The sequence below is a fragment of the Podarcis tiliguerta genome, assembly GCF_965153285.1.
Source record: "Podarcis tiliguerta genome assembly, chromosome: 6".
Taxonomy (NCBI): Eukaryota; Metazoa; Chordata; class Lepidosauria; order Squamata; family Lacertidae; genus Podarcis; species Podarcis tiliguerta.
The window spans coordinates 50,741,359-50,764,109 of NC_139539.1; the positions used below are offsets into that span (position 1 = coordinate 50,741,359).

The window sequence follows — 22,751 nt, forward strand, 5'->3', positions numbered from 1 at the left end:
CCTAATAGTCACATAAGACCTATTCCTGGATTCCTGACCTAGCAGGGAAGTGGCAAGTCATTAAATTCCCCTGTGAACTCAGTGTCCCGTGCTTTCAAGTCATCCGAAAAGCAGCTGGGAAAATTTATGTTCCTGGCTAGCTCTCACTTGTCCTGTGTTTACTTTCCCCCACCCATTCCTTAGATCCTCTTTCTAACCCAAAGAATGTCACCACCAGTTCAATCACCCACATCAAGAACCTAGCTCTCCTCAAGCTCTGCTTACTTTCTCATCGTTTTATGAGTCTTTACTGCTAAGTCTTCTCTGGGAAGGCAGTCAGGATAGGGACGGATTCTAGACAGTCCCATGCTGCTACAAATTTGGTGAAACATGCCTTTCCCAGGTCACAACTACTAAAACACTCAGAGTCACATTAAAAAAACTGCCCAACAGAGCAATGTTAACACTGCAGGCCAAATTATTGTTAGCTGCATTCATGCCTTCATTAATAAATGTTCTTGTTTCATTACGCACCATATTTTCTTCCTCCATCTATATACATATCCAATGATAACAAATATACAAATGGATTGTGATGGCAGAGAATGTCATAAAAGATGCCTCCTTCATTATGAATCAAATTGTTCTATATACTTTACACATCCTCAACAGTGTCCCCTCTAACCCCCTGCCCTGCAAATGCACCCACAGGACAAGGCAGCAAAGAGATCTCCTAGTGAGTAACTTGCTCCAACAAGGATTGGAAGAACTGGGGGCATGTTGAACCTCGGCTTCCCATCCACCTCTTCTAAGCTCTGCCCCCTTTAGGAGAACTAGGGTCTCTTTAAGGAATCGCCTCTCACCTGAAGAAACACACTTCTCCTGCACCCCATAGTACCTCATGCACACCCTGCACCGATGAACTGGCAAGGGAGCATAGGAGACACTCAGTTCCTTGGGCCCAGGAGCAGCACCCACCTGGTCTGGCTCCCAGCAGGTGACCCTATAGCCTCTGACTCAGCATCCTGTTCACAGCTGGGGAGTGTCATGACCCTGGAGTCCCAAGTTTCAGTGTAAGCAGTGCCAACAGTGGAGTGCATAATGTCAGCTTGCTTTGAGCACTTTTGTTTAATTATTAAAAAAGTTACTGACACAAAGCAATCCTAAACTCACATTATGCCGGGACGGGGGACACACGGCTGCAATGCCAGTCGAACAGCCATTGTATCCATTGTGTGCTCAGACAGGGAGGAAAGGAAAAACTCAGAGCCAGAAAAGACCCAAATGATGCACATGCTATCAGCATCCCTGGAAACACCACCATAGTCCACCAATCAGGGACTGCACTGGCAGAAACATCCTGATGTGATGCAGATGTAGAAGGAACCAACCTGTGCAGGCCAAGATGGGGTAGGTCTTTAACAAATTCCAGGCTTTACAACGGGGGGGAAAACATAGAACGTGGATCAAAAAGTTGGCAGGGTCAAGCAGTGCAATGGGCCCATATCTCATTCTTCAGCAAAAACCAATAACAGTTTGCATACAAAAAATACCAGCTGAGCTGCAGTGGTGGCTATGCCCACTGGGACTAGCAGGATGGAAGACAGGGAGGCCATCAGTAGATGGAGCCAAAGCCAATGGCAGGAAGAGCCAACTAATTCTTTTTCTGTTCCAATCTTATTCCCTGCTGAGTTCTGTAAAGCCAAAACTGAGGAAGCCCATAGCCAGGGCAATTCCCTGGAGTGGATGTAATTAAGAAGGCAGGCATTTGAGGGCTGTCTGAGGGCAAATAGAGATTGTTGGGGGAATGGCATATTTGCCCTGATGAACTGGCCTCCATTGTCCAGATGCACCATTATGAAGACTTGTGTAAACACATGAAATCACCCTGAATCAGCAAGAGGAAAATCTAGTTATCAGTTTGGCAGGAAGATGCTCCCAATCAGGACAACTGGAAGGGACCTGGAAGTTGTCCAGAATGGACACAAAGTCCAGTCAGAATCAGGAGCTGTCCAGATTAGATTTTCCTGATTAAGGCGAATTTTACTGGAGTCATTAGAACAGAGTTTTACAGTGTTTGGCAGCTCCTGGGCTAGCAGGAATCTGCCAATGTAAGGCTGCTTTGCTGACAGTACTGGCGCGGCGTATTTTCTTTCATGGCTGGTGTGAACCTGAACACTGCCAGTGCATTCTGCTTCCATGTCTCCTGTAATTTAAAGATAAAGCAAGTTCTTTGTTCCTAAAAGCAGAGAGTTTCTGTTTTGCAAGCTTTGTCATGGGGCTTCCCTACCTCTATTCCCCTCACAATTCCTCTAGCCAAGTTTCCTCTGAAACAAGTGAGAAAGAACCAAGAAGAAAGGTTTCCTGCCTCCTCCCCAACCACAACAGTGAAATCAACACGTAATGTAACACAGATGCTTGAGTTTCTGTAGGCGGCTGCTAGAAGGCACCAGCTAGTGGAAAATAAACATCTAAGGTAGGCCCAACGTAAAGTCAGTCATGGAGTCCAACATTTCTGCCCACTAAACTGTAGGAGTTGAAGGGACAGGGATTCCAATTCAGTCAAATTAGCTTAGTAGTAACTGTCCATAGCAAGCATTTTTCTTTCCATTTTTCATTTACAAACTATCATTGATTTACCTCCCCACCACCACCACCACCACCACAGACAGGAAGACGCTAGAAAGGTGAAATACTTCCCCGAGTTTATATCAGTGGCGTCATCAGAAGAGGATTTGGGGACAGAGTCCTGAGCCCTTGCTCAACAGAATAGCCAGGAAGGATCTCCAAGTATGGGCTGCTTACCACATTTTGAAGTGAAGTAATGCATCCGAAAAGCAGATTGGGGTGGGGTAGCCCACAGTTTAACATTGCCAGGTTTGGATACAGACAGAGGTCACTGTATGGATCTGGCCTTCTAGCACCCACAGTTGTGGGATTCTCCTTTCATTGTGAAGGACAGCACACAATGGAAGGCACGTCTGTGTGGGATCCACTGATAAGGATTAGGGGAATCTGGGTTCAATTACCAGCAGGCTATTTTAAAGCAGCCAATAACATGCCCTGCTGCATCCCAGAGGCTGTGTCATTGAGCAAAAACTCCTCCATCCCTCAACCTGTAATATGCAAGCAGAAGTAATTACATTACAAATACATCTCGTGGAGAACCAACTTAATTGACACAAAGCATAGTGCTTACCTTTCTGAGGTCATCCAGCCCATACTCTATGGATGAAGTCAGGACCTCCAGGGCCTACAGTCAAAACAAAGGAGTGATTAATGCACGCTCTTGGTACTTGATGCTCTCTGTTCTATCAGCAATGATGGCACATGCCTGAACCCATCCTGATTTTCTCGGTCTTTTGCCCTTCAGCTTTCTGTAAAGTTTCTATGGGCAAAATTTGACTTGCACAATTAGACTGCTGCTCGCACGATGGGACTTTGCCTTCCTACCCTCCCCCCTCCAGCACTCGTGCCACAAAAATATGCTTTTCCAAAGTTTCTCCCAGAGGTTTTGATCTATATTGTGTTCTATATCTACTGCCCAGTGTGTAACTGAAGCTTTAACAAGCTCGTCTTTTGTTTCCCATTCTAATAAAAAAATTATACATTTTAGACAGAAGTTTATCCTTATTTTCTAAGAGTTGTTTTTCAGATTGTGAGCTTTGGTCCAGAAATCCATTCTTTCTAATTTAAACATGTCGTATATCTGGTGCTATTGCAACCAAACCGTAACTTGGCTTCTAAAGTTTCCCATTGAATTCAGTTTGGGTCGTCCCCCCACTGTAGAATTCACCAGTTCCCTGTAAATCACCCATTGTCTGTCCATATCAACTCTCTTAATTGTCATTGCTTCAATGGGAGATAGCCATAAAGGTGTTTTTCTTTCCAGCAGATTTTTAGATTTCTCCCAGATTCTATACAGATTCTTCCTAAGGATGTGGTTCATAAAACTCTTGTAGGTTTTAGCCTTCCCATACCAGAGACATGCATGCCAGTCAAATGTTAAGCCGTGACCCTCTAGATCTAAGACATGGGTAGGCAAACTAAGGCCCGGGGGTCAGATGCGGCCCAATCACCTTCTAAATCCAGCCCACGAACGGTCCGGGAATCAGCGTGTTTTTACATGATTAAGTGTCCTTTTATTTAATATGCATCTCTGGGTTATTTGTGGGGCCTGCCTGGTGTTTATACATGAGTAGAATGTGTGCTTTTATTTAAAATGCATCTCTGGGTTATTTGTGGGGCATAGGAATTCATTCCTCCCCCCCCAAAAAAAATAGTCTGGCCCCCCACAAGGTCTGAGGTACAGTGGACCGCCCCCCTGCTGAAAAAGTTTGCTGACCGCTGATCTAAGATGTCTGCATTGTCCAATATAATCAATTCTTTTAACCAACACAAACAAGCTGCCTCATAATACATTTGCAAATCTGGCAGAGCAAAGCTTCCTCTTTCTTTTGTATCTATCATAATTTTATGTTTAATTCTTGGCTTTCCCCCTGCCAGATATGTTTAGAGAGATCTTTTTTCCATTCTTTGAAGTAGCTTAAATTGTTTACAATTGGGATTGATTGGAATAAAAACAGCATCCTAGCCAATATATTCATTTTAATGGCGTGTGTGTGTGTGCGCGCACACACACACACACACACACATGAGTTTGTAGTTCCCTCTTTTCAAAATCCTATTTCCCCACATTTTCTTTTCACCATTGTGGACTCTTCAGTTCACAAAGTTGGCAGGTGCTATTCCCTGCCCCATTTAGGTTCATAATCATCACATTTCTACAGATTAAGAACATTTTAAACCCTTAAACCCTAGAATCTAGGCTTGTCTACTAGAGCTGCTCCCCCTCTGCCCCCATCCTGGATAAAGATAAAGGTACCCCTGCCCGTACGGGCCAGTCTTGACAGACTCTAGGGTTGTGCGCCCATTTCACTCAAAGAGGCCGGGGGCCAGCGCTGTCTGAAGACACTTCCGGGTCACGTGGCCAGCGTGACATTGCTGCTCTGGCGAGCCAGAGCCGCACACGGAAACGCCGTTTACCTTCCCGCTAGTAAGCGGTCCCTATTTATCTACTTGCACTCGAGAGTGCTTTCGAACTGCTAGGTTGGCAGGCGCTGGGACCGAGCAACGGGAGCGCACCCCGCCGCGGGGATTCGAACCGCTGACCTTTTTGATCGGCAAGCCCTAGGCGCTGAGGCTTTAACCCACAGCGCCACCCGCGTCCCGTGGATAGCTGTTACTATATCTCTCCTGGAATTTCTACTGGGCATTAAGGAGTGCGTAGAATGTTCTTCCCAGCCCATGAAACATCCAGCCCTTCTCATGCTGCTGGGTGTGGCTGCTAAAAATTCCAAAGAATGAAAGAAACATCCTAAGCTGTGTGAGAGAGAATAAGAGAAAACATTATAAGGATCAGATGAGTTTAGTGCAGCCAGCAAGAGGACAGTCCAAACTTCCCTGATTAATGTCAACAAACTGCAGTTCATATACTCTCCAACTGTTACCTATTTAATAAATCCAGACTCTACCTTATGTAGAAATTGTTGCTGATGTAATGAAAAAAATGTACCTGATACCTGATTATGGTTTCTATGGCAGATATTCAAAAATCCATAGTTGAGCAATACATCTCTCAGGACCACCAAAATGTCACAAAAGCATGGCAAATAGTATTGTAGAGCTATGGATTTTGGATATTTTTATTGACCAATATAGCAACCAGGGCTTTTTCAGCCAGAACTCACCGGAACTCAGTTCCAGAACCTCTTTTTCCAGAAAAATAGCACTGATTGCAATATTTTCCTTTTTTGGAGGGGGGGGATGGGACAGATTGATGTAACCGAAAAACTGGGGGAGGGCAACATTTTTATGTCTCTTTATTTCTCTCCCCATCTCCAACTGAGCCTAGAGCTTGCCGATCGGAAGGTCGGCGGTTCGAATCCCCACGACAGGGTGAGCTCCCATTGTTCAGTCCCAGCTCCTGCCCACCTAGAAGTTTGAAAGCATGTCAAAGTGCAAGTAGATAAATAGGTACCACTCCGGTGGGAATGTAAATGGTGTTTCTGTGAGCTGCTCTGGTTTCGCCATGCTGGCCACATGACTTGGAAGCTGTACGCCGGCTCCCTCAGCCAATAAAGCGAGATGAACGCCACAACCCCAGAGTCGTCCGCGACTGGACCTAATAGTCAGGGGTCCCTTTCCCTTTATTTTTACATAAAATAACCAAAGCTATTTGAATTTGAATTTGTTTGGGTGGTACAAACTCAGTCTCTAATCATTCACAGCAAGGAATGGCAGAGGGAGGCAGCGAGATGTCAAACACACCATCTACTATGTCCTTTTATGATGACAGGGCTGGAATTCAACCTTCCCTGGAGGCAGCTCCTGACAGAGAAGGTGAGTCACAGGAGTGAGATGCTGCCAATACTGCAGGCATATGTGAAACCTGAACAACGGCTATCTGCTGATTAACACAGAAGGAAATTTTTCCAAATCTTAAGGTTGCCCCTTTCTGCCTATGACAATATATTGATTGGTTTACAATATTTATATACTGCCCTTACTGAAGGAATATTTCCACAGTGGTTGATATAAAACAAGGTTTGAATAATACATCTACAGATCAAAACTGAAACTTTCGACCAGCATGATGGCAGCAATTTCTTTCCCAAAACCAAGAACAGAATTCTGTGAATCTAGATCAGGGCAGGGGACCTGTGACCCTGAAGATGTTGTTGGACTCCCAATTCCAGTCAGACCCAGTCCACATATCCTATGGTCAGGGATGGTGGAGGGCCACAGCTCCATCCACCCTCATCCAAATAAACAGCTTCAGGTCCCTGAATCAGTAAGAGAAAAATGGGGTCTTCCCTGCTTGTTAATGCACAATGGGGAAAAGGTGCAGCCCAAATTATCTGTATTCTACAATCGCTGCACAAGTGAGCCCCTATCCTAAACATTTGTTAAAAATAAAATGTAAAATAGAGAAGGGTTAGCTAAAAAGAGGATGTGCCACACACATGACATTGATGGAAAGAACTGGATTTTGTGGTGCTCATCAGAGACTTTCCTTCATCTCTGCCAGTAAAAAAGCCTCCATTTTATGAGCTTGCTGCTCCATTTTAGGTGCTAAACATAATCTTGAAACTACTGCACTGACTCACAAGTAATTTCATTGCCTTACTTGGCTGCAGTCTGAAATCACTAGGAGATGCACAGATCTGATTCAACAGCTTTTAAATTAAGAAAAACCTAAGTAACAACCCAATTATGTGGAAGCTGCTAATGGTGGTTGATTAAGTCAGCATTCTTGCACAGACACCCAGCCCACATCCTCTCCCAATTTCTAGATCTTCTGCAGTGAAAAGAGACAGGATTTTCAGAGCTCAAAGCACTGGCTCTGTGATACAAGACGGAGATGCTAGAGACAGGGCAATGCAGCAGAGAATGGAGCAAATCCAATACTAAGACACTGATGCTACTCAGCTTTCAAATATCACTACTGTTTTACTAGAACTGAGTCTTAGCACATTCAACCAAGCGACAGCTGCATTATACCAGGGTGGTTGCTGCCCTTTCTGTGGTTTAGAGTAGCCTTGAGATTAAGCACGTATGTGGGGTGCATAATGATTCTTTCCAGGTGAATAGATTGCTATGAGCAGGGCCTCTCTCTCTCTCCATTATCAGCATAATCACTAACATATCTGTTTTACCAGATTGCCATTATAAATATAGCGCATAATAAGCAGAAGTGACTTACTTCAATCATCATCATCTTATGGACGAAAACATGATCCACCTTTGCTTTTTAAAAACAATAGACTGTGTGGGTTACTTTTTATAGAGAAATATATATGTACAGTACCCATGATTTAAAATTGTGTACACTGAATCTGCAAACCGGACCAGCAGTAAAAATCAGACACACAATGGAAAAGGTTGCGGGGAGGACCTATTATTATCTGTCAAGACTTGTGTTGGTAACATTTTTTAATTGATCTGCAAGGGTGACTTAAAAGGTTTGTGTTTCCTCATAAGCACATTAATAATACCATTTACTAATTTTAAGCCATTCTCCATTTACTCACTTCACTGCAAGCCAAGCCTGTAGTAATACAAGTCATACTTACAATGTTGTTGTTGAGGGTGACATTATTGGTGTACAAATACTCAATGACTGCGAGGAACACCTCTGGCTGCACGTGGCTCAGGATCAGTGGGGCTCGTATCTCCTGGGGCTGGCTTAACATTGCATGGAGTGCCTGGCAGCGGGAAGTGAGGAGGCAGCGATGGGCAAAGATTTCCTTCTGCTCTCTGCCTACCAGAAATGTCACATCACTGTGGGAAAACAGGCAATGAGTTTACCATGCACACTTCTCAACACCCTGCCCAGCTACTCTCCCCTTTCTCCAGCTACTCGCCCCATTGAGAACCATCTTGCAGAGTTCAGCTGGCCTGTGTTCAAATAAAATTTGCAGTAGGCCAACAAACTACATGTTCAGCAGCATCCCCCTTTCTCTGATCAGCTGTAGAGCAGCTGGTGCTGAAGCCCTTCCATGCCCACCACTTTTTCATCATAAGCCCTCCTGACTGGGCTATAAGGCCTGTGTGCTGCAAACACCTACCCTCTGCCCACACAAAACCTCTCTCTCAAACTGCTCCTCCCAGCGCCACCCAACCCTCTACCTGTGTCCAGCAATAACTCTTGCTCTCAGCTCTCCTCCTCATGGACTCACCTTCTGCCTGCACCAACTCCCACTCAGGCTCTTGCTTACTTACTCCTACCAGACCCACCCTCTGCTCACATAGTTTTGAGGAGGACCAGGATGTGCTTGAATACATGAAAAAGGTGTCCTGTCTGAAGTCCAAACAGGACAGGGAACACATTTCCCCCCCTCCCAAAGAAAGGACAATCACATTTTTCTAGGGACAAGTGGCAACCCGAGTGCCAGATTTAGTCCTAGAATAAATGAAGCAGTAATAGTAATCCATCAAGCAGAGAGCCTTCTCTTCAGCACTGCATAAACAAAGACAGTCACCATACAGAAAGAATGGAGTAAGAGCTTCCCAGACAGAGGATGTGACATTAACCTCAACAGTTCTCATTTTAGAAATAAAGCATAAAGCACTTGAATGGGGCTTTTAATAGCGCACTTGATTTCCTGCTGTTCCTCCTCAGTTTCAGCAAACTCAGTAAATACACTATCTGGGCTGCATGTATTGTTTCCTGGGGTCGAACTACATGTTACAACAGAAGAGCCCTGCTGGATCAGGCTGAAGGCCCATCAAGTCCATCCTTATGTTCTCTCAGTGGCTAAACAGATGCCCCTGGGGAGTTCACAAGTAGGCCCTGAGAGTAATAGCACCCTCCCCATTTGTGCTCATATTCAGAGGCATGCCACCTCCAGAATCATGGCCGGAAGCCACAGGTAGCCTTATCCTCTATGGATTTGTTTAACCCCCTTTTAAAGCCTCCCATGTTTGTGGCCATTATTATATCCTGTAATACTACAAATTACAGGGGTGGGTGACTCTAATCTGATCCAGAACCAAACCAGGGGGTAAAATCCCCTTACAACTCCACCCCTTCAGTGCTGGGTTTGAGCTGCAGGGGGTAGGGAAGGGGGCACATTCTGGAAATTTGGGTAAAAAATGCACGAATGCAGGCACATCTTTGTAGCTCATGTAATGTACAGACTGGCTTGCTTTTCTCCACCCCAGTGTGACCTGGATGGGACTCTGAAGGGTGGGTGGGCATGGAGCCTGAAGGGGATCAGGAAGCAACAGCATGGCAAAAAAGATGAATAAGTTTAACACATGGCAGTGGCTGCACATGACCAGATCAGCATGAAGTAGAAGTGGAATAATTTGGCAATCTACATGGGCTTAAGTAAAGCAGCCACCTGATGCTTACTTCTGTGTTCCAAGCAGTGTTATGAATTGCCCAATTGTATATGCAAGGGCACCAGAGTTATAGAAAGGGCCTGCTACAGTTGCTTTGAGTCGAAGCACGGATGTAGGAAGATTTCCCTGCCCCATTACAGTACACGGGTATGTAAACCCAGGTAGCCACAGCAGGGCCTGTTCTGTAATTGACTCAGCACTTCACTTCATTTTCCATTACCTTAGCGGCTTTCTCGCTGACCTCTATGTACCAGAAAACTAATCTGCATTTTTGACTCACACCTGTTCGTAAAATGTCAATTCCTCTGAAACAAAACAATCATCTCAGTTGCTAACTACACCAACGCAAACAGCCGCAGTAGCATATTGTAGAAAGTATCAGTTGCTAAATAAGCTGCACTTTCCCTGGGCTTTTCCCAGCCCTGAGCTAGCACCAGTTGAATAATATCATGCCTTGCTGCAGGAGGGCAGGGGGACACCAACACCTGAAAGTAAAAGCAGGGACACACATGTTCCATTGTTGAAGATGGAGTGTAAACTAAATCAATATAAAGTGAAAGTACCACAAAACAGCATCCACTACTGTAGACCAAAGGAGGCAGCCTTCTGTTAAATGTCTTTTTATTAGTGGGAATCATTACGCCTCTAAAGAAGATATTGCACTAGTATAATTTTTGTTATAATGATTGGTGATGATATTGTTATTGTAATAATAATGATACACCATGATGCTATGTGCAACTAATTAAGTCATAGGTGCTATCCATAGGAGGCTGGAATATTCACACAAGCACATTCATGGGCGTAGCCAGGGTTGTTGTGGGGGCAGGCCTTTTGTTAGGGGGCAGAACCCCAGTTTGCTATGTATTTCTATTGATTTTTATTGATTATGGGGGGCAGCTGCCTCCCCCCTTGGCTATGCCCATGAGCACATTCCATTCAGCACTCTTGTTCACAGTGGACATGCTAATGGGGAGGAGAAAATATCATTTTTTTCAATGACAACATAATATAGTTTGACAGCTAGGAAAATGCAGTATTCATTCAGCAATGGCTCTGAATCCCCAAGGAACAAATAGGAATCAACACTGTGTAAAACCAAACAAACCATCTCTCTGGAAAGACTCTCAGTGGAGGAATAAAATAGTCTCCTCACATGCAGTTGGGATAGCTCCTCATCAACACTACTGCAATGTACAAATACAATCTGCTGAAAATCTCCTTGCAAATTTGGGGAACAAAACAAAGTGATGCAGAAATATGATGGATTGAAATTAAGTATGAAAAAATGAGAAACTGATAAAAACTGACATTTCATCTAGAATGTAGAGGCAGGTTCCTCTATATTCAGTAACCACATAATGCAATTCTGTATGGTAAGCCCCTAGAAAAATCGCTTATATCCTGACCAAATTCTTCATGGGAAGAGAATCTTCACTTGTCCCATGCAATCCCCGATTGCTATATCTCTAAATTAGATTTTGTAATAGGAAAATATCCTGTTTATTACAGATGAAAATCATGCAATGTGACCACTGTACCAGTAGCACAATTCGGATAGGGAAAGCATTTAGAAAAACACATCTTGATAGTTCCAAAAAGCAAGGCAACCCACATTGAATAAGGAGGGAAATCTCCACTTCAAATTCTGCTTAAGTATCAGCCATTTCTGATAGCTTGGAGGACAAAAAATGATTATAGGTATTAAGATGAATTAAACGTATGAAGTAATACTAAGAAACTAATTAATGCATTGATCCTCAAACTTTTACTCAACCAGCATTAACAGATTAGGGCATTAGCACAAACTGAAGCTCCAATTTTTCACAGGATTAATGCCCATCTCATGTTGTATGTAATATCAAGTAAGCAATCAAGGAAGTAGGGCTGAGAATCCTTTGAGAGAAGCCTAGCTTCAGTCCTGGGCCCATCATCTGAGGCACAGATGAGGTAACATGACATATACACTGAAGCTCAATTTGATCAATAAAACAGGTGAAAGCAGCTAATTGTTTCAAAATGTTGTTGTCCATGTAGCACAGTGATGGCCAAACTTGGCCCTCCAGTTGTTTTGGGACTACAATTCCCATCATCCCTGACCACTGGTCCTGTTAGCTAAGGATGATGGGAGTTGTAGTCTCAAAAGAGCTGGAGGGCCAAGTTTGGCCATCACTGATGTAGCACCTCTAAACATAGATCGGGAGCGGGTTGTGAAGGGCCAATCATCACTGTCGGGAAATGGGAGTGTGCTCAGGCACTGCATAACAGGAATCAAGAGATAACAGGCTCTTCGTGCAGTTAAGAGCTATTACTGTACATGGAACCTTTTTAAGTACCAAGTTCCCGGTAAGTAGTACTTCACTCAAGAGGGTAACATCTTTGGAGAGGATGCTTATGATGCATCTCTTCAATAACTATTACCTAACAAGTATCAGTATTAACACAGAAAATCCAGTGGATGTTAACCAGCAAAGGCATTCTTGGTACAGGGGGCTGAAGCCCTGAGTCTTTTGTACGGGCCCCCATATCTCCTGTCCTTTTGTGCAGGGTCCGCCTTTTTAAAATGCAGGATGTGCATCTAAGTGCAGTGATGGTTAGACCTGAGCCACCTACCAGCTTCATTTGTCTAAAGGTACCCTATAATATTCATGCAAGGTTGTTGCTGATCTGTTTCGTGACCCTTTAAGTACCTAGCAACACTATTGTTAATCAGAGTGGTCAGCAGGACATGCAGCATGTTGCCAAAATAATCCCACATTTGTTGAAAGCAAGATGTTGGTGTGGACAGCCCACTGGCCTGGCCTGTAAATTGTGCTCAAGGCTACACCAGTGTTTCCCCCCCTTGTTTATGAAAAATAGATGCTGGTGTTATACGGAAGGCAAAGCTGTGACTCAGAAAGAGGCAGATAACAAGGTGTAAAGACCCAATGTGGAGAGCTATGGTGCCATGATGGGGATCCTAGCGTGGACAGGGCCCTTACCTTGGGCAGCGCAATGGATGAAAGGTAGGAATCTGCCACTCCATACATCCCCAGCCCCTTGTAGGATTGCTCTGCTCTGCCCATCAATTGAACCAGTTTTGTCAACCTGGCACCTTCCAGTTGTTCTGAAGTGCAAGCAGGCTGGGGGTGATAGGAGTTGATGGTCAAAACATCTAGAGGGCATCAAACTGGTGAAGTAAAGGCTGAATTGTATGATATTTTGGGTAGCCAAAGCATTCCCAACTGACACAATAATGCACAGCCAATCACTCATGCTGTGCTTCTGGTATATATGGTTTCACCTTTACTATTATCTCCACATCTAAAACAACAACAGAAAAGTTCATAGGAACAGCTGACCCATGCCTTAATAACATATTTTGTATTCTAATCTGCTTATTTATTTCACACACAAAATATACCACTTGATTGTAGAAAACAACAACATCAGAGCAGTTTACAAAAAGATAAAGCAATAGAGTTACAGTATCACTAAAAAAATTACAACTGTGATTTAAAAACAAACTGTTCCAACTCCCCTCCCCAATAATGCATACAAAAAAATATTTCATCAGATTATTTGCACCTGGGTGAGAGTATAATTTTCCTTTCTTTGATAATTTTAAAACCTTTTTCAGATATCCCCTCCCACTCTTCATGATCCCTAAAAGCAGAGGATCCAAGATAACACCATCATATGTGGTATCATTCACCACAGTATTTCTGTACTGCTTACAAACATGTAATACTTCCCTGACAATCATGAGCCAAATCTGCAAGAGAGATTGGCAGATAGTGGAGCAGGATGGGATCTGTTTCTACTCTTTACAGTGACCCAGTATTATGAATCTTCCCAGCTCAACAGCCTGGCAGAGCTAACTTAAAACCTGCTCTCCAGTTTACCTCCCTGTTGCGGCCTTCACTCCCGGCTCCACCTTGATCCCCAGGCTCTCTTAGCTGGGTCTTCCAGCTGGCTCACCTGAACTGTGGGTTGTTGATGAGAGTCCTGAGGGCAGCAGCAAAGGCAGCTGAATCCCCTAGCAGGACAGCTGAGCAAGGAGAGGCCATAGTTAGGGAATGGGCTCCGGATCAGGATCAGGACCAGGCCTAGGAGAGCAGGGCAGCAGGCACGCTCAGGGGCTCAGCGGGGGCTTCCTTGGCCTGGCTGTCTGTGATAAAGATATAGCTGAGAGAAGTCACGGCTGGCTGGGCGCTCAGCTGCAAGGCAGGAATGCAGAGAAAGGCCAGAAAAGGGGGGAGCAACATAGCTCATTGCCAGGCAACAGCAGCTGCCCAGGCCCTAAAATCCAGCTGCTCTGGGAGGGACCGCAGAAATCCTGAAGGGAAAGGCTTTTGTAAAAAGAGGGAGCAACACGCCAAAACAGGCTGGAGAATGTGGAAAAATGAGAGGGCGGGGGTTAAATAAAAAAGGAAAGGGGGATAGACTCATTCCAGGGGCTGTCTTAAGCAAGCAAACTGTGTGTCGGGGAAACTGCCTGCATGGGGTTTTTTTTTGGGGGGGGGGTCAGAACTGGCTCAAACTTGGCAGGAGCTCATCCTTGGCATGGGGAGGTCACAGGACTGCCAGCTCCTCTGTCAGCGAAATGAAAATGACACATCTCTGCATCTGGTATCCTCGGTGTTTCTGCTTTGCCACAGAGTTGCTAAGGTCTTTTGCATAATTTCCTGAAGGCATATAGAAATGATTGCTTCATTGTCGCAGAATGCATGTGTGTGTGCACATGTGACAAAAAGAGAGATTGTGATGTGTTGAGGTCATATGACATCCACGTATAACAGACTCCAGCACTATCGTTCTGTCAATAGTAGCTCAGGCCAATGCAGAGGTGTAGATTGGGTGGGGGAAGGTGAGAGGAAATGTTTAGGATCATAGCAACATCCTTAAGAACATATACCTGGCCTGGCACTCAAATTTTTCAAAGGCCTTTGACACTGAACATCCTGCCTGCTCTCAAAGGGCCAATTCTTAAATTACGGTACCTAATTGGTGTGGTTACTGTTTCTTTGGTTCCCTCCAGGCCAATGTTTTATTGTGGGCATATTTCACAACATGTGAATTAGTGTCAGAGGTTGTTGTTGTTGTTGTTGTTGTTGTTGCTATTTTATTTATACCCCACCCATCTGGCTGGGTTTCCCCAGCCACTCTTTATTATTCCTCTTTATTAGCTCTGCAATACTTTATTAGTTCTGCAATACTTTCCCAGTGCTACTATATTATTGCTATCCAGAGGGCCTATAGCACAGTAAAAATGGGACAACAAACCCAGAACATCTGCAGGAAGTTACAGAATGTGCACTGATTGGAAATGAAGCAGTATGACCACCCCAAAACTTTTGCCGCCGTGAATAGCATTGAAAGCAGAATCATGTGAAAGCAGAATCACCCTGAAAGCATCATAATGAGGGTGCAATAAAATGGACGTCCTTAATTATTCAGTCCCACAGCTGAAGTAACGTCTGAAGCAGGGATACCACTTGGGAGGAGGGGCAGATGACATCATAACTCCCCATATCCATGCCACAGTGCTATCTGGCCCCAAGGAGAGGTGAAACTAGCAGTGACATGGGGAAAGGGTCATATTATCTGACACACACTTCTACATACACAGGCGACTAGTTTCAGCATCACCAGACTAGTGTGAGAAGTTAAATAAAACATAAGAAGTGGCCCTAGGTAACAGCCCCTGTCACTTTTAGGAGGTAGCTCCCATTTGGACTTTGTGCCTGTGATGCGAATGATATACTGCTAACACCTACTCCCTCAGGCTTTCATTCAAAGCCAAATACTGCCTTAAACTAACTGGCCTGGCTAATGGTCTGAAGTGCCAGTCCATTGTATCTGTTAAGGCACTTTTCAATGGGCAGGGGTTATGTAGTTCCATCAATGAAGCTAGGTTGGTCTGTTTGTGGATGGGAGCCTTATCAGGAAAGTCATATTAAAAGTGCAGGAGCCTGGCTCAATTTCTGAAACAGTCACTGGGCAACCCCACTTGTAAGTAACCTAAACCTATCCTTAGCTGAGGAGCTGCCCTACATAGGTTTCATGCTGATGAAATAATATCTTTGGGAGACTGTCGGTCTCCACAAGGCCTTCTGGGGCTGAAGGCTCTTTAATCAAATCCTTAAGGTTTACTGCCCAAGGTACTAAAGCCTAGTTAATGTCTTAAGTGAGATGTACAAGTTGCATTTGCGTGTTGCTGTGTGCGCCAGAGATACATCAGGGACCTGTTTGGTTTTCCCAGGCCTGCAACTCCGCCACCCTAGAATTTATGAAGCTGTCATCTGACATGTGCAACAGCTGTCTCAAATGTACACCCCTCAGCTTTACTGCAAAGGGGACAAGACTTACATTTTCAAATCAGATGGAAGCTGGTTTGAGGGAAATACAGTGGTACCTCGGGTTAAGTACTTAATTCGTTCCGGAGGTCTGTACTTAACCTGAAACTGTTCTTAACCACTGTAGCTAATGGGGCCTCGCACTGCAGCCACGCCGCCGGAGCACAATTTCTGTTCTCATCCTGAAGCAAAGTTCTTAACCTGAAGCACTATTTCTGGGTTAGCGGGTTAGTCTGTAACCTGAAGCATATGTAACCCAAGGTACCACTGTAACAGCAAACAGCAGTATTTCTCAAGAAACGACATGACATATAGGAATTGTGGCGAATGTCATGTATCCCCGGCTTTGAACACCAGTGGTGAGAGTCCACTGGAACCAGAGTGAGCGGTAATGTGTACGCAGACTAAGTTAAAAACTGCTCTCTCCTATCCCCAGAACAAAGTGTGCAATACACTTCCAATTGTATAGCTCTCTGCCTGGCAATTAAGTGCTATTCATCTCAAAATTGTTTTATTATGCAGGTAAAGAAAGCAGTCAGTCAGAAATCACCTGACCGCAGCTGGACCCCCGCATCGCTATATTTCCTCTAAAAAGAGATACGTGGAAAATGCCTTTTGACTTCTACTTAAATGTCAGATTTGACCTGGCATCAGCGAACACCTTTAGCTGGACAATAGATCAGACCTGACTGTTTGCAGGAAGTGGATGGCAAGTGCTTGGATGAAGGGTAACCAAAGCTATCACTGGAACTGATGGAGCCACAGGGGAGCTGCAACCACGGCAACCTGATAACATAAGAATAGGTTCGACATTTGATCATAGCCAACTGTATACTTAATGGCACATTCTTCATGTATATGTGTAAATAATAAAACCATGATGGGCTTCTTCCTTCTGGGGAAATGCACTTCAGATAGAGTTTCACCAGTGAAGGAGCAGACAGGACTGAGCACCCCTTCCCCCTGCTATTTATTTGCTCCAAATCACCCCTTCCTGGTGCTGCTTTGCAGTTAAGCAATAGGGCCTGTCACGGTTTCATTACATGCATTCATGTGCAGCTGGTAGCTAGATCATAAGGCTCTGTTGATGGCATCTCAACAAATTTAATCCGGCTTTGAGTAGCTTTAGTCAGCCAATGTACTTTTCTATTTTATTTTGGAATGTGTGTATGTGTCAGAGTGGCAATCTATGCATCATAAGAAAAGGAGACACAGATTTGCACAATATTTGCAGTGCTAATTTATATGCATGGATGCATTTTTTTTAAAAAAACCCCAGTAATTTTCTTTATATTTAAAAGAAAATACATCTCACCAACTGTGTGGCCTATGTGCCTATTTTTCACTGCTATCCCTTGTTATGGTTCCTTATCTTTAAACCAAATTTGGCTCAGGTAGCCCTTGAAATAGAGGACTGTACTCTGCCAGCCCTTCAAATGGAGGAATGTCCCCTTTATGGTAGGACACATGGGCATCCATGTTGGGGTGTCTATGTGTGTGTGTGTGTGTGTGTGTTTGTGTGTGCAGATATGCCTATAATTAATATTATCTAATAAATAATACATTGGTACCTTGGGTTACAGACGCTTCAGGTTACAGACTCTGCTAACCCAGAAATAGTACCTCGGATTAAGAACTTTTCTTCAGCATGAGAACAGAAATCGTGCTTCTGCGGCAGCACAGCAGCAGCGGGAGGCCCCATTAACTAAAGTGTTGCTTCAGGTAAAGAACAGTTTCAGGCTAAGAACGGACCTCCAGAACAAGTTAAGTTCTTAACCCGAGGTACTACTGTATTTGACTAACCAAATAGTAGGAACTATTTCTGGAATACAAGGTACTCAGTAGGTTTTTTTAAGAGCCATGCTGTTCTGGAACCAGTAACAAACCTTGTAAAATAAACATATTATTATTAAGTTTCTTCTTTCCTTTCCATTAGGCACACTAAGGAAAAGGAAAGCAAATAAATGAAATCCAGTTGTTTCAAATGGCAATTCCAAAATAAGCCCATTGTGAGGCGCTGTTTTGTCTACATAGCAGGACTTGGGACTACAGTGAGAATGAGGGTCAAACTTTAATTGTGTGGATGAAGCTCATGCAATTCGCAAGTCCATGGGAAGTCTGAGGAGCCTCATAACTGTGTGGTGGGAAGGAAAGAGAGAGTTAAACTGTCTCTGCCATGGTACTGACTTCCCCACCACATCCAGCCTACAAAGATCCTCTGCTCTGAAGCTGATCTTTGCTGTCCATAGGAATCCTCCCTGATTGCCAAAGGTAGGTTCACTTAAAATGCATACAGCAGCTTCAAAGAGGGCACAGTTTTTTCAGGAGTGTGGCAGGAAGAGAAGGAGTTCCTGGGCTCCTCCATAATTTCACATTCATGATTATTCGGTGCTCATGATGCTACCTGGGCAGTCGTACACAATCCCACTTTCAATGCTGTTTGAGGTTTTGAGGTTGTATGGCTTTGTTTCCATTCACTATATATCCTGTGACTTCCTGCTGGTTTACTTTTGTCCTGCTTAAGTCGTGTGCAGCTCCTCCAGACAGCAATAATGGGGTAGCATTGGTGAAGCATCACAGAACAAACCAGCAAAGCAGAATAAACCTGCCACTAATGCATTATCATTGTGTCAAGGACATGTTGAAGAATAAACCTTCAATCAAACACCAGTCTGGAGAGATCTCCTCTCTCTCTCTCCCGAGGTTCCAAGGCTGCTGAAGTTCATGCAGTTAATATCACATCCAGTTTGCACAACAAGCTATATTCAGCTATGAACCATAGACACAAATAGGAAGGGAAAGATGGGGTCAGAATGTATGACCTCATGGAGCCTTGACTGAGAACAGAGCCCCATTAGCTTGGCCTAGCACTTTAGTGGCTACAAGGGACATTAGGCCATAACCAAATATTTCCTCTGCCCCCCCCCCATGAAGCATAGAGGCATTAACTGCCACACACACACACTCTAATCTGTGCAAAAATAATGTGAGTGAGACAGTCTCCACGGAGACCATGTATTTCGGGTGGCAGCCTGCCCAGTCCTCCTGCAATGCCTTTGATGGCTCTCCCCATTGAACTGTCACATTAAACAGCCAATGATTTACCAGGGGAGGGGAGGGAGCTGAATAAGGCAGGGAGGTAGGGGCGAGGGCATTGGCAGGTCCTTGCAACAAGCCTGAGCAAGCTTTAGCAAGATGAAGGGTATTAAACAGTTTCTACAGCCTATCTCTTGACCACGGATGTAGCAGGACTCAACTTCTATCAAGCCCACTGTGTGAGGCTTCGTTGCTTCCAGGTAAGATAGGCCAGACTCAAACATCACTGTGGTCCATCTCTATAAATCACACCTTTTGCTGACTGAGCAAAATATTTCGCTGATGTTTTCAATGATTTTCTCGCATGCTCTGGAACTCGTGTGTGCTGTGCACACAAGATCACATAATGGGAATTAATTACCTGTAATCACATTTTAGTCATCCTTTTTGCTTAATCAGTATCAGGTGAGGTTAAGCATGTGCCTATTTTCCACCTAATGAGTATTTGAAAATGGAGGAGGGAGATTTATACTGTTCTGTTTAGTTAATCTGACCTAAAATGCAAAAGGTTACCAGATGGTTGTGAGAATACTTCCATTACTTTCAGTTGAAAGACCCAGGGCTTTTTTTCAACCAGAACTTGCCCAAATTCAGTTCCAGCACCTGTCAGGTGGGTGCCATTGCCATTATAAGAGAACAAGGGAGGTGTTCATGTGCATTCCGGCACCTCTTTTTCTAGAAAAATATCATTGGCTATGGGAAATCATTCCTTTCTTGTTTTTCTGTGGTTGTTCGAATAAAGGATATGGAAGTCAGTTGAAAAAGTAATAGATCTGTGCTGTTATCATGTAAACATTTCCTTAAAGGATAGGATGCTGTTTCTAATCAAATTAGCCATGTTTTACTTAATTTCCTAACCTGCTCTTTCTCCAAGAGCTTAAGGCACCTACAGTCCTACAAAAATGTTATTATAAATATTCTATGCCAAATAAATCATAGGATTAAATAATAATAAAAATTAAAACTGGGTTTTTAAAAATAGCAAAGAAAGGAAAGGAAATCAAGTCTTAATTTATCCCTACATAGATGTGATCTCTAGTATGCACCCTCACTCCCTTTCAGGCAGTTTGTAGTATGTATTGCTTCCAATCCCAACAGAAAAGAAGTGAAGAAGACTCTGAAATAATTTTGCAGCTGTTCTTTCCACTCTTCCTTCTTGGTTTTAATGTTCCTGACAATGACCCATTTATTCCACTTCCTTTGATGTTGTTTTTCTTAAGACTCTTGCCTCATAGAATCTGGAGTTACAAACTTATTGGAAAATCTCAGTTTTCATGTGTAAATTTTAAAAGTAACAAAACTACTTCTTAGCCTTTTGAGCTAAAGGTCTATTTCCTGCAACGATTGACTAATTCCTTAGAACTCGACTTGCACCAGTATTCTAGAAAACAGCCAGTTTGGGGATGCAAGTTTCAACCAGAGAAGCAATGGGCAGGACCTGCTTTCAACCCCCGCTTCCTAGAACCACTCTCACCCCTCCCCAACACCTTTTTCCTTGATGGACGGATCCAGCCTCTGAGCCTGGATGAGGTAGACCAGGGAAGGAGTCACGTCCTCTATCCCAAGCGCCATCCCTTTCTTTCATCCATCTGTCCTTTCTTAACATATTTATCCACTGCCCTTTTGCCCAGTAATGTGCCCCCCTCCCAGGGCAGTAAACCAAACAAATCAAGCCTAAATCTCAATAAAAACATGCAAACTTAAAAACAAACCTAAAATAGCAACCAAAAGCATCCAAAAATAACAGAATAAAGTCATGCAATGACATTCTCAGATACATTCTCAGACACATAGACATTTGTACGTTGCTGGTTTTGCCTGGTGTTTGAAGGAGGGAGTCAACATTTTCTTTTTGAGGAATGCTCCTGTAAATAAGGCAGGGACGCGGGTGGCACTGTGGGTTAAACCACAGAGCCTATGGTGTGCCGATCAGAAGGTCAGCGGCTCGAATCCCCGGGACGGGGTGAGCTCCCGTTGCTCTGTCCCAGCTCCTGCCAACCTAGCAGTTCAAAAGCACGCCAAAGTGCAAGTAGATAAAAAGGTACCGCTCCGGCGGGAAGGTAAACGGCGTTTCCATGTGCTGCTCTGGTTCGCCTGAAGCGGCTTAGTCATGCTGGCCACATGACCTGGAAGCTGTACGCCGGCTCCCTCGGCCAATAAAGCGAGATGAACGCCGCAACCCCAGAGTCGGTCACGACTGGACCTAATGGTCAGGGGTCCCTTTACCTTTTACCTGTAAATAAACTTTTGTCCAGATGAACAAAGAAATGGGTTGCTGGGAGTACAGTGGCCCTAGTGAGCAGTAATGTATCAATGTAATTTAGTTTTTCTTTCCCTTGTGTCCCAGGAGTTGATTACCACTTAGGCATGGCAGAGCGGCCTCAGGTACTGTCCCAGGAAACTCTAAACCAGATGATGTCCTCAGAGGGTACAGACTCTGGCCATCCGAAGGCAGGGCCACTCTCTCTCCCCCTGCACACAACAGATATGGCACCCAAGCCACTACTTCGCTTGCAGAGCATCGAAGAAGGGAAAGCCCCCTTTCCACCATCCCGGAGAAGCTCCATCATGAGCGTCCTCAATGCCCCCTTTCCCAGCAGGAGGAACTCGCTGGCTGCTGGGGGAAGGCGGCTCTCCATTGGACCCTGGATGCATTGCGGCCGAGTGAGTTTCTCTGGGCTACCACTCTTTGAGCCCATGCGGGAGACGCACTATGAAAATAGCTACAAGACGAAGCCAGATGAAGGCTGCAAATTTAATGCCTCCCAAGTGCAGCAAGTTCTTGAATCTGTCCTAGCCACCTACCTAGGGGATGCCAAGTATAACCCTGCAAACGGCGGGCAGGTGGCCAAGAACCTGTCAGACCTCATCCGGAACAGAATCAAAGAGCTGATCCCACCTCGCTACAAGCTGGTGTGTAACGTCTTTCTGGGCCAACAGGCCAACCAAGGTCTGCGCATTGCTAGTCAATCCCTCTGGGATGTGGAGAACGACAGTTTTGCATCTGCCACTTTCACTAACTCATCACTCTTTGTTGTGGCCACAGTTCATGGACTCTATTTTGAATGAGTTTGCTTTGCTGATCCTAAAGTTCCCTCTCCCTTACCTGCTGTGACAAGCTAGCAATAAAATAAATGCATAATGTGACTTGGGTAGTTATTACCCATATTTAATTTAAGTTGATATGAAATAGTGGAAGAATTTAATATCCGTAGTATTATTTGTCAGATAAAAATGTATTACAGTACAGTTGTATCTTGGAAGTCGAACGGAATCTGTTCCGGAAGTCCGTTTGACTTCCAAAATGTTCAAAAACCAAATTGCGGCTTCTGATTGGCTGCAGGAGCATTCCATTCAGAAGCTGCGGAAGCCCCACTGGACGTTCGGGTTCCAAAAGAACGTTCGCAAACTGGAACAATCACTTCCAGG

General features: G+C 44.3%; 2 protein-coding genes across 2 annotated transcripts in view; one reads left to right on the forward strand and one right to left on the reverse strand.

The window, feature by feature from the left end:
- BTBD19 (BTB domain containing 19) overlaps positions 1 to 14,319 on the reverse strand; it is a 47,882-nt gene extending 33,563 nt beyond the window's left edge. Inside the window, exons 1-3 of the mRNA XM_083447831.1 lie at positions 13,849 to 14,319; positions 8,115 to 8,322; positions 3,179 to 3,232 (exon numbers count right to left, since the gene is read on the reverse strand). Of these exons, the coding sequence (XP_083303957.1) occupies positions 3,179 to 3,232; positions 8,115 to 8,322; positions 13,849 to 13,937 (351 nt within the window). The 5' untranslated portion in view covers positions 13,938 to 14,319. The remainder of the gene's footprint in view (positions 1 to 3,178; positions 3,233 to 8,114; positions 8,323 to 13,848) is intronic.
- Positions 14,320 to 19,276: 4,957 nt separating this feature from the next.
- Positions 19,277 to 22,428, forward strand: DYNLT4 (dynein light chain Tctex-type 4). The gene is made up of 2 exons (XM_083446582.1): positions 19,277 to 19,522; positions 21,670 to 22,428. The coding sequence occupies exon 2, from the start codon at positions 21,690 to 21,692 to the stop codon at positions 22,389 to 22,391; it is 702 nt and encodes a 233-aa protein (XP_083302708.1). The 5' UTR covers positions 19,277 to 19,522; positions 21,670 to 21,689; the 3' UTR covers positions 22,392 to 22,428.
- Positions 22,429 to 22,751: the final 323 nt, after the last annotated feature.